The sequence below is a fragment of the Tachypleus tridentatus genome, chromosome 4, assembly GCF_004210375.1.
Source record: "Tachypleus tridentatus isolate NWPU-2018 chromosome 4, ASM421037v1, whole genome shotgun sequence".
NCBI lineage: Eukaryota > Metazoa > Arthropoda > Merostomata > Xiphosura > Limulidae > Tachypleus > Tachypleus tridentatus.
The window spans coordinates 38,095,097-38,108,335 of NC_134828.1; the positions used below are offsets into that span (position 1 = coordinate 38,095,097).

At 32.3% G+C, this 13,239-nt stretch overlaps 1 protein-coding gene across 1 annotated transcript in view; it reads left to right on the forward strand.

Moving 5' to 3' along the window:
• Nucleotides 1-1,384: 1,384 nt before the first annotated feature.
• The window catches only part of LOC143248104 (CCN family member 1-like), a 53,748-nt gene continuing 41,893 nt past the window's right edge, over nt 1,385-13,239 (forward strand). The window contains exon 1 of the mRNA XM_076496539.1: nt 1,385-1,739. Within this exon, the coding sequence (XP_076352654.1) occupies nt 1,581-1,739 (159 nt within the window). The 5' untranslated portion in view covers nt 1,385-1,580. The remainder of the gene's footprint in view (nt 1,740-13,239) is intronic.

Here is a 13,239-nt window from a genome sequence, read left to right on the forward strand (position 1 = left end):
AAAATGATGTGAAAAACACAGATGCCTCAAATTCAAGAGAAACAATTGAAATTACGAAATTTACACAGATAGTTCAGGTTACATTGAAACGTTAGTCATAGTGTGGGAAACAATGGTGGCTGAAATTGAAACAACATACACTCACGTGACCAAGTAACAATAAAGTATTAAACTTGATGTGAAGAGCACATCGGTAAAAAAAATAATAATAAAGTTTGAAACTGTGAGAACAATCTGAACGAACGTTAAGCGGCAGTATATTTCCAGACATTTGAAATAATTGGTAGAGAAATTACAGAAAAATTAATTAATGTTATAAGTAAAAGATACAGATGACCACAAACGTGTCGTGTTTGGAAGAAAACTATCGGGGGAACACACAGTTATTAGTATCTTTGGAAATCGCGAAAGTTGCAAGGAAAAGTATGAAAAAGTGATATGCAATTAAGTTTGAAAAATATCATAAATCTTAAATTGAAATGATTATAATTCATTTTAAAGATTCGGTAGTGATAACTGATGTTGTATGGTTGTATGCTATTAAGAATTAAACCTTATTATTATTTGGTTGAAGGTAGCCATTAAACAAAACGGGTAAATCAGGTTCAAGAAAAGTGAGGAACTCATGCAAAACGTATTAGTACATCTGTTTAATGAAAATATAAACTTGTACACCAGAGAGATTAAAGGAAATAAAACACACGAGAAGTTTGTTAAGAACAACCTAGCGGTAGGTTAGGCCTCATTAGAACGACAGACGTCTGGAAGAATAGAGGCATAGGGTACAGAAGCAGTGTCACTCTTTCAAATTATTCGAGAGGTCGTATATATTACAACCTAGATAAGTAAAAATAACCTTGACATTAAACTGATATGTGTAATAAAAATATTACAATTAAAAATCTCATTTACGAACCCTGAAAAAATACATCTTCAGTATATTAGGTTCGGGACAATGATTAGACACATCAGCAAATGTGCTAAACACAAAACAGAAGTGAACAATAATAAGCAATAAAATGTAAATATAGATCAAATTACCTTGTATTGTGTAACGAAACCGAACAAGCATTAGTCGACAGGTACAGATGTGATTCATATTAAAATAGAAGGTAACGACAATGAAGTTAGGTGAAAAATAGAAGGTTTTAATAATATTCACAGTACTGCTCGTAATGTCATATGTTTACATATCACACTTGCCGAGATTCTTATATATTTTTTTAACATGGATATTGAACTTACATATCACAATTACAAAAATGGGTCAGAAAAATTCAATAGCTTTCACATGACAGGTCAACAATGTCCAGGAGATGGCGCTATTGCATAGTATCACTACTCCAGTCTCAGTGGAGCTCCTACGTTTCGACAGACAGTGGGGCGACTTGAAACTTGTGGTCGGGAAAATTCGGTTTGGTAAGATTTTTTTTTTCCATGTATAGACGAGACAAAACTATGATATATTAAATTACTGAATTAAACGTATACTTTAAAAAAAAATACAAGAACCTTCAACATGCACATCGAAGTTTTCCTGTTGAATATTTCTTGAACAAGGTATAATAACAGCCCTCATTATGGGCACGAATATTTTTCCTCTACTGGTAACACGTGGAAGCCCATGGCAACGGCTACCTGCAAACATTGTACTACGTGGTCTCGTGCTGTTTATTGCCATCAGCTTTCTGGCACGTGTTAGCTGCGATTATAACGTGCTTTCAAATAAATATGAAAAGGTAAGATATTGCTTCAATTTTTCACTTGAAATATTAAAACACAACTTTATTATGTGTGATGATGTTTGCTAATACGATACAAAAGTGAAACAGCACAGGTTTGTCATATATACAGATAGAAGTGTTATATTCCTTAAACCGAAAAATTTTATATTTAAGGAAATGCGTAGAAAATGTTTTAATTTTAGTTTCTACACTACAAAAACAAATGGTAAATTATTTTTGTAATTGGACTGTATAAAAGTTACAGGAAAAAGTAAGAGTTAGATTCAAAACATACATTTTGGATTTTCTTTAAAAAATGCTAAATTTCTGTGAAGACTGTATAATAAAGGAAGACATAAAATTAAACAAACTAATATCATTTAATTCTGTTAATTTAAAAAGAGAAATGCACGATTAGAAAAAGAAAAACCTCCCGTTATCGTGTCGCTTAGTTCTGTCAAATGGAAAACCTAAAATCCCTGAAAGTGACGCTTTTGCACAGAAAATAATAGATCTTTCAACTCCGAGTTCAGGTGACTTGTCTATTACAGATCATATATAATTCGGAGTTAGAGAAGCAGCACATTCATAAGCGACGCATTGGGCAGAAGGAGGCGAAACTTATTATGTGCTCTATTCTTCAACTACAAAACTTATTTCCTTTAGACGTACCTATATTTCAAGCTGATAGAACAGATATTATTGAGCTTGCAGACAGAGAGTGATCATTTCTAAATACAATTTTGTCGTAGCTGAAAGTGTTGGCAGGTTGATAGACATTGATCGTAATTCTTAAACTTCCTTTATAGTGGAATTGTACAGATAAAAAAAATAATATGCAAAAAGCCCAAAAATCGATAAAATATTTTTAAAGTACTTTTAGTTCTTCTTCAAAATACCAATATTTTTTCTTTATTTAAAAAAATTAAATTTTGAAAGATAAAAATATTCGAGGTATATTGACTTTTGTTTCGTATCACATGCTTTAAACACAACTTTGAGAGTGGACGAATAATTTAGATTCTTAAAGTGGCTAAAAACCATGGAAAGCACCGACGACCTGAACCTTGGATGTTTTTGAAAAAGAATTGATTACCGTGAAAATGTGAAGCTATTTGATTTTTATTATTGTGAAAGAAATTCCAAATTTTCTAGCTCCTAACTATTTAAGTGATGTTTTGTGAAACCTCAAGTAACTCTGAAATTATTTTAGAAAAACTATAACTTGCTTAGAAAAGCATTATGATTGTATTAATTTCAAAGCTTTCACGTATGATGATAACAAAATCTTAATTGTATTGCAAATACGAAAATTATTTAACATAAGGAAGGAAAATTACCTGGGGCCATATTTAGTTTTTCTTCTTAGTTGAGGGTAAAATGAAATTTTTATTTCAAAACTTCGAAGTGGTTAAGGCCTAGGAACATACTATAAAAATATTGGAGTTTGTATCACAACATCTTCTATGTACGTTAACTATTCCACTTTTTCAACATGTTTTACAGTAAAGTTGCCATACTGTCTGTTATATCTGTGTTTTCCCTACATAAAATAGGGAAATATCAATAGGCGGTAAGTGCAAGATCAGTTAACATCGTAACAACTGGTTAACAGCTGGTATGGTACGATTATGTACTGTAGTGAAATATCAAATGAAAATAACACGATGAAGACAAGATTTGCGTGGTTCAAATAGTCGAGAAAATGAGCAGTTCTCAAGAAGATATATTACGCAGTTGTTACAAAGCGTATAACCAGATAAAAGATCAGCTATGTGCGATTGAGCAAAGATCAGTTTCCAAAAATGTACAAGTTCTATTAAGTACTTAATGAAGATGTGATTGATGATCTGGTAATGATCAAACATAGGTGACAAAGGTCTAATAAAGATGCTAAAAGAAGATGAATCCAGATGTTTAATCTAGATCTAATGAAAGGCCCGGCATGGCCAAGCGTGTTAAGGCGTTCGACTCGCAATCCGAGGGTCGCGGGTTCGAATCCCGGTCGCACCAAACATGCTCACCCTCCCAGCCATGGGGGCGCTATACTGTTACGGTCAATCCCACTATTAGTTAGTAAAAGAGTAGCCAAAGAGTTGGCGGTGGGTGATGATGACTGGCTGCCTTCCTTCTAGTCTTACACTGCTAAATTAGGGACGGCTAGCGCAGATAGCTTTCGAGTAGCTTTGCGCGAAATTAAAAACAAAACTAACAAACAAACAAAGATCTAATGAAAATGATAAAAAAAAGAGTTCTAGTGTTTCTAAAAACTAAAACATTATTGAGATGAACATTTTGGACAGCTATGATAAAACAGAAACTCGATTTGAGATAAACTATGTTCGTTAAACTTTACTTGAGAAACAATGAAACCTTTTTTTTCCTATTTCAATAGTATGTGAATTGTAAATCAAGCAATATAATAATGTGGAACATTTAATGATCAAAAAAGATTTCACAGGTTAATGTAATTTATTTTGGATAAACAAATGTAAACATTAGTTTCTTGATAAGTTTCGTATGACGTTATCTAATTAATTGTTCTGCAATGTTTCATAGACCTATTTCGATTATGTCAAATGGTCTTTTTACGGTAATTTGTTCTCTGTGACATTTGGAAATGGGTAGAACTTCGGTCGCAGATTTATTTAGCAGTTTTCCCAAAAGCACGTTGTTGTTGATTTTATTAAACACAAAGTTACACAAAGGGCTATCTGTACTCTCCCCACCACGGGTGTCGAAACTCGGTTTCTAGCAGTACAAATCTGCAGAGAACAAACCAATGTTCCACCGTAAGACCATAAGGAGTTTTTTTTTAAGTTCGGAAGAAAATCATTGAGAAATGAGTACAAAAATTCTTACCACGTGAGACTGACGTTGTTGGGAAAAGAAATGGACAAGGTAATGTTGTGTTATTTATAAAGTTATGTGTATTAAGAATTCTTATGAGTTAATTCTAAACGAGTGTTTTATTATCAGACTGAATTTATCAAATGTCTCACAGGGTACTTTGCTATATTTAGTGTTTTTGATTATTATTTATGGATTCATTTCTTATCAGTAAGTGTTTTAATAATTTGATTTTAGACAAAGAGGATAACATTGAGCTATAACGAGTGTTTGCTTTTTCGGTACATAGAAATCAAATTGGTATTCTATAGCAGCTGGTTGAAATCACATTATAATTTATATAATATGGAGATAGTTATAACTTTTAAAATTTTTTCTGCATATTTATATTTTAAAATTTTCTCTTATTAATTAATAAATGTCTCTAAGTCACAGCCTGGAATTAATAATCAAGTTGTCTTAGATATTCATATTTCTGGCCTAAATAAAACTAATGTGTAGAATATTCTTAATACTATTAGTAGAATTTTGACGGTTTACTCAGCTGTCTCTGAGTACATGATGAATTATTACTCGATTAATAAATTTCTTCGAATTTTTAAACTTTAATAGTTATTAAGTGTCAACGATATTTTCTCTCTTATTTATGAATATTTCATGTCTAATTATTCTTCTTGTGAAGACTCACATATATATATGTTTTTCAGCATATTATTTACGTTTTTAATTTCATTTTCTTAGTGTAAAGCTGTACAATGGGTTTTCTGTCTACTGCGAGGAGTGAAACCTGAATTTTAGTTTGCAAATTCGTAAACTTACTGCAAACCCATTGAGAGACCACATTTTAGTAACTTTGAAACTTAATTATAGCATGTTTCTTTAAATACAATTATTTGAAATGATGGCGTTAATTTTTTTAATTTTCATAAAATATTTCAGAAAGACAATGATTTGGTAAAGTTATCGGAAACGAAAATGACTCGTGTTGTATTAAGTAGTGTCTTAATGTATTTCCTGTTTACTTACGTTTTATGTTTCTTCTAAACCGAGCTCAGTTATTTTACTCCAACAGTATTTATATATTTGAACTATAAGCAATACATTTCATATCTCTTTCCATTTAGACCTTTAACGTTTCTTTTAATTTAATATATCTTAACAAAACTATATAATTCTAATTAATTAAGAATGATTTGAACTGTCTCAGTGTATTACGCTTTGAAAGTTTAAGCGATGTTAGATATATAAGTGTATAATAATTTACTTCTTGTTAATTATGAAGGCTTTGAGGTACTAATACCTTGTCTAATTATTTTTAAACTAACGTATGTGTACATATGCCTTTTAAGTGTAAGTGTGATTAGCCCATCAGAATTTTTCATTAATTAACATTTTTACTCTCTTGATGTTGTAAATTATATATTTTAAATGTTTAGAGTATTTATGTATAAAACCCTTTAAACCTATATTCTATCTGTATTCCCTTCAGATAAACATTATTAAATAAATTAAATATACAAAATTCTTTAAATTATGAGTATATTAAAGAGCAGTGGTTTATTTGTAGTTAAATAAAATAAAAAAATCTATGCTATGCTCACTGCCAGTATCGAAAACCGATCTTTTGGCGTTATAAGCCCTTGACAATACTACTGAGCCACCATTACGAGTCTTTAGTTTAGATAGTACAATAAAATAGCTTATAGCCAAGTTACCTGTTGCTAATAATTACGTTTTTTGAGATATGCTTTTAAAAGTAACTCATCTTTTCATAATTCATATTTAAAAGTTATGTTTATGACAAGTTTGTAATAACATTGTTAAAAGTTTTAACTTCATCTAATATTTGTTTGTTATTTTGTAAACTAAAACTTCTTAACACCATATAAAATATTGTTTGTTAAACACATTACTGATAGTTTTGTAATTTTTGTTCTAAATAGGGTTCTTGAACACGGGAAAGTAATTTATAATTACGACAAAACTGCTACGTAAGCATATAAATTATTTCAATTTAACTTAAAATAAACTTGAATAATTACAAACCTCCATAAAGGTGTATTTTTAATATGTATCTTGAATTTTTTTTGTAAAACCTGTAAGTGTTTTTGTTCATTCATACACCTCTATTTGTTCATTACGGCTAAAAAAACAAAACAAAGTTGTGTAATTTGGTTTGTTTTGAATTTAATGCTGGTCGTCCTTATTTTTACCACTGAAAGACTAGTGGGAAGGCAGCTAGTTATTACAGCTAACTCTTGGGCTAGTCTTTTTACAAAGAACAGTGGGATTACCTATCACATCATAATACTCCATGGGTGAAAGGGCGAGAATATTTGATTTTCGTTAAATATGTCAACTTATTACTTGAGCTGACAATGAGTTCTGGTATTGAACAAAAACCTTCATGGGCAACAACTTGTGGGAATCAAAAAATAGTTTTGAAATGTTATTTTACACATTTTTAGTTTAAACCAAAAGGTTAGATTGAGAAGGACGTGGAAACAATAATAATGATAACAATATAGAAAGTTTAAAACTCACACTGATTGATGGTTTAGTTTCTTTATTAATACGTAAAATTAATACAATATACTAATAACGACGACAATTTTTAATCCATCTGAAGGCTTATAACGAAGAAAAATGAGTTTAGATACCAGCTGTAATCATAAGATTGATAACCCCTTGTATAGTTTTGCACTTAACAACAAACAAAAAAATTTAATAGCCTAATAAGTAGTGTCAATTCAAGAATTTCTTAACAACATTAGTTTGAAATTTGAATGAACAAAATATGATTTGATAACAAATTTCAAAAGGTTTAATAAAAACTTAATGTTAACTGTCTAGATGTGGATTTCATAAAATATAAATTCGTTTAAAATTCAACGCAGAAGTGTTCGTTGCGTTCAATAAAAAATGAAGGCACCAGCAATTCTGATCCAATAAGAACCATTCGGTAGAAGTAGAAACCAAAGAGAAGAAAGAACTGTCTTCTATATAATATTTATCATTGATCTCAGAAAGCCTGCACTTTAATTTTATAAAAGTGTTCATTATCTTTTGGCAACATTTGAAAGTAGTGCTTAAACTTAAACGAATTCATAACTTATTCAACACAAGAGGCATAAATGATTGTTTTACTTACGATTCCCATATGTGAGGGCTACGTGATTTCCTAAAACTGTAGTTTTCCTGTGATCATAGTTTTTAAAGATGGTTAAAAGAATTACTGTATTATTATCTTTTGGGTGACTTCATGGCTAAGAGTTATAAGTGTGACTGTTAAATCCCACTTTGCAGTGAGACAAAAAGTAATTTCAAAGTTGGTAGAGTTTTGCGCGAAATTCACAAAACAAACAAAGTTGGTGGTGGGTGCTATCCACTAACTGTCTTTCTCCTTTTTTTTACTTTTAAGTACTAATTTGTATTTATAAACTTATTAAAACATTAAAGTTTAATTTTGTGATGGTCATATTTGGTTGACTCAGGTATGCAATTTCTGCAGTTAATGTGTAGTTTGTATATTTGTAGTATTATATTTAAAAACAATCTTACTATTTCTGTAAAACGTAAGTCGTTATTTTTGTCCGAGCGAATTGTAGAATTTTGAGAGCACGTGAAATTTAAAAAGAAATGTTTTCAAGAATTGAACATGGGTGCTCCTTTGATCGAACTTATCCATAAATCGATTCACTTTTAGACTGGATAAAACGATTTTTCATATTACTCAGCAGAACAGTATCAAAACTAACTATATTAATAACGTATTCCAGCTATTTAGAAAAAACCCTCTACACGGAAACTGCTTTTTTAATTGAAAAAAAGGCTTTTTGGTAAAATTAAAGAATGATTAGTACTGCATAACAGTATCCAAATGAGTAATAGGTGAAAAGCTGAGCCCTCATTGGCACAGCAATATGTCTGCGGACTCATACCATTAGAAAACTGGTTACCGATACCCGTGATGAGGTGGCTACTGTTAACTCTATAGAGGGGTTGACTGTCTCTTTTTATTTAATACATCAACAACTGAAACTGCGAAGCCTTTAGTAACATCACGTCTTGAGCCATTCGATCTCTAGTTCTATATAATAATTATCTGACCACGCTCACATTCTGTGCTGTTAAAATATTGTAAATACTTCATTAGGGTAAATAGATAATGCACAATATAGGTTTCCAGATTAAAAACTGAATGTTCTGGGGCAGGTTTTAAATAAAACTAGAAGTTTAAATATTACATTTTTCATTCTTTGTGAAAGGTTTTTGCAGCTACAGAAAAAAAAATCTACTGACCAGCAAATGAATTATTTAAAGGACCACTCGGTTGTGAGAGGTTCCGAACTTTAGTAAACTTCCATGTTAAAGAATTATAAAGAAGAGAACAGAATGTTTTACTCTCTTTAAGTTGATGAATTACTTACCACCTACCACACGAGCCAGCTGGGGATCTGGATGTAAATATAAAAAAAGGAAGTAATTCCAGAGACGTTTGAGTTATTTTGATTACACAAAAGAAGACGTTTGGCATGTTTTTTTTAGGTCTATGTCGCTAGACCAGAACAGAGACTTGACCTCGAAGCCATCATGGAGAAATTAACTTGTAAATTAAAGTAAAACGATGTAGCAAAGAAACATGCTTGAAATGTTCTAGATGTGGTTTTGTTTGTTTGTTTTGAATCTCGCACAAAACTACTCGAGGGCTATCTGTGCTAGCCGTCCCTAATTTAGTAGTGTAAGACTAGAGGGAAGAAAGCTAATCATCACCACCCACCACCAACTTTTGGGTTACTCTTTTATCAACGAATAGTGGGATTGATCGTCACATAATAACGCCTCCACGGCTGGGAGGGTGAGAATGTTTGGTGCGACCGGGATTCGAATCCGCGACTCACGGATTACGAGTCGAACGCCTTAACACACTTGGCCATGCCGGGCCATATGATGTGGTTCTAATGTGGTGGTTTAAGTGTATCGATCAAGCTAAACAGTGGGTTCTGGTCGCATAAGGGAAGAAGATATGACAGACAAGTTGAATCAGAGATTCGTCAATTGTTTACTGCATTGACAATGAAATATCAAACAATAGCCACAATAATATTATTTTGAAAAAATGGATTGGAATCATATTTCAAGAATCATTAGTTTCAGTATCGTGTGAAACTAACGGCACAGTAAAACCTAAAGATACGGCCCGGCATGGACAGGTGGTTAAGGCACTTGAATCATAATCCGAGGGTCGCGAGTTCGAATTTCTGCAACACCAAATATGCTCGCCCTTTCAGCCGTGGGGCGTTATTATGTGACCGTCAATCCCACTATTCTTTGGTAAAAGAGTATCCCAAGAGTTGGTGGTGGGTGGTTATGACTAGCTGCCTTCTCTCTAGTCTTACACTGTTAAATTAGGGAGAGAAAGCGCAGATAGCCCTCGAGTAGCTTTGCGCGAAATTTAAAAAACAAACCAAACCAAATCCAAAGATGCAGTGTTGAAGTAGATGCGTGATGCATTACAAGGTGATATTCCTAATGATTATCAAAGTTAAAATATCATTTCTGTAATGAACAGTAAATATAAAATATTGGGTTGAGGAATAATTCGTGAGCGTTTTTTCAAGTTAAAAAATATATTCATAAATGAAACGCTTTCGCAAAATATTTCATGTCATTTGGTAGATAATTTTTTGCTCTAATAGATGGTGTGTTTGATTTTCATATGTCTTTAATTTTTGCTTTCATTTTCAGCTCATTAAATGGAATGTCAAGTGGACAAAATCGAGCATTTTCGACACCATCTGCTTTTCGCATTTAATTTCTTGCAATTTCGTTTAAAACAATGCATACTATATACCTAGGTATTACATGAAATAAAGCATCATAATAAAAGTTTTGGGTGTAATGTGTTCATGCATTGAAGTATTGTATAGTCTTGCATGTAATGCTTGAATGAAATTATTTAAAAACGCTCACGAATTATTCCTCAACCTAATAGATTGTATAATACCCAGTATGGTTATATCATAACATAATCCATATATATTTAATCATATCATATTTTAATTAATATTTAGTTTTTTTTCTCGTTTACTAAGTTGTGCCTAGCTTTATTCATAAATATTTACCAAAATAATCTTAAATCACTAATTTTCGGAACGACCCCCTGTAGGCACTTCTAAACTCATTACTAAAAGACACTAGGTTAGATCGTATGGGAGGTGTTAAAATTAGGTTTTGTACATTTATGTGAGTAATGTTGTAAAAGTGTGCTTCACCTTTATATATTCATAATCATCAAGAAATCTCTTAGCAAATATATATATATATATTGATGTATATCAATATCTATACGTACAGTAGAGCTCCTTAGTAGCTAAGTGGTAAGCTTTAGGACTAACACTATAGTTCCAAGAAGCTTTGCGCTTAAACATAAATAAGGTGCAGTAGTTAGGAGAATGTGTTATAGTTTTACATATATCACTGCACAATGAATTACTTTAACAAACAGAATTTTACTTGCTTAAGTAGAGCAGTATCGTAAGCACAAATTCTAAAGAGGTTGAATAGTCTATGTTGAAAACATTTTGGAGCCTCATTAAATGAATATAGTCCATGTCCCATAGCCAGTAATATCCTATATGACAATTGTACATCTTTGCAATTGCTCTGCAGCGAAATATTCATTGCAAAAACGTTTTAGTCGTAAAGCTATGATAGTCAAAGCACACCACCCTTACTATACGCCGCATTTTGGTTACCACGGGAGAGATGTTACTTGCTTTATGTCTCTTTCATAATAGTCCTGGCGTCCCATCTTGACTCATATTCCTTTGTTTTTTAGTGCTATTAAGTACAAGGAATACCACGATGTTGGAAATTCTAGCACTTGGATCTCAAAACGTCTTTATAATCTAAGTGTTTGAAAACTTTGCATCTAAAAGGAGTGTTACATACATCGATGGATAAGAAACATCAAAACATATACAAGTTAGTTCTTATACATACTGTTCCACTGTGACTTTATATCGGTTATGCTCATGTGACTTGTTGACTTGAATATTCAAAATTGTTTAAATGTAATCTACAGCACCCTTTATGGTTTTACACACTCGCCTGTTTAATAAATTTCTTTAACATATACGTTTTATGTGTTTAGGTAGAGTTTTATCGTACTTGTCTATTTGGCAAGTTATTTTTACTTGATTTTATTCTTGGAGATAACTTGCGATATATCATAGCAGTTATAAAACCTAATTAGTTAACTTCAAAGTCATGACAAGGTTATTCAGTGTGAAATGTGGTGTAGCAACTTGTAAAATATCCAGAAATATTTCATTGAAAAGTTACGTCACTGAGTTATGAAATATTCACGTTATTTAAAATATGAAATGAAATTGCATATTAAACGAGATTTCAGAGTCAAGTAAAATTTCGTGCAGCGTGGAACTGATGTTGTGAATTTAAAATCAGTGTTCAGTGGCATATTTGACCACTTCTTTAAAATGGCTGCTTTTATGGCGCATATATCACTTGATACCAGGTATCACTTGATGAAAATATATATAACACCTATTGTTACTTAATGAGGTGTAATAATCTCACACATGGCCCATGGGATTCAAATCGAGTAATTTAACAGGCTAACCCATTCAGTCCCTCTGGTGTTGGACTAGTTTAACGCTGGCATTTGGTGGATGGAAAGGTGTAGATGTGTTTCCTATAGTGTATATTTTTAGTAGTGCTATTCTAGCATCTTACTTGTATCACCATCACATGCACCATGTTTTTACAGGAAAACTGGATCAGGTTTCATCCAACTGAATTTTAGCCAGTTATCTGGTTGAAGAAGAAAGAGTGGCGTTCCCGTGAAACGAATGCAGCTCTTCATGCTGTTAGTACAATAAACGTATTTTGGTAACATTATTCATTGACTAAATATTGGATCAATTAACTTCTTTCACCTTCTGGCATTAGGCAGTAACAGATTTCTGAATCCAACGAAAATATTTATATTTTTAATTTTAAGTTGTTACAAAACCCTGAAAAATATAGTTAAGTCTGGGGTGAGTGTAAAGAAATGTTAAATTACTTTTTACAATAAAACTAAACGCCTGCTTTCTTCAAATAAAATAGAGTTACACAATGTAAGAGCATCGAAGGATAGGCATTTTTTATCTCTCTTTAACCTGAGTAATATGCCACTCGTTGCGAGCAAGTTATTAACGTTTCTGTCGAGTTTGTCGATGTTGTGAACATGGCGTTTCTGAAGTAAGCTTTAAAGAAACACACATTACTAGCACTTTGAAAGGAGGAATGTAAACAAAGAGACCTCACAGTATTTTTCTGGAGTCTGAAAACTATACTCCTAAGCAGTTACAGTTTTCGTAACGAAGAGATTTGTTTGTTTGTTTTTGAATTTCGCGTAAAGCTGCACGAGGAATATTTGCGCTTGTCATCCCTAATTTAGAGGTTTAAGACTACAGAGAAGGCAGTTAATCATCAGTACCCACTGCCACCTCTTGGGCTACTCGACGAATAGTGGGATTGACCGTCACGTTATAATGCTACCACGACTAAAAGGGCGAGCATATTTGGCATGACGGGGATTCAAACCTATGACCCTCACTCTGGTTACGAGTCGTGTTCCCTAACCACCAGTCGACGC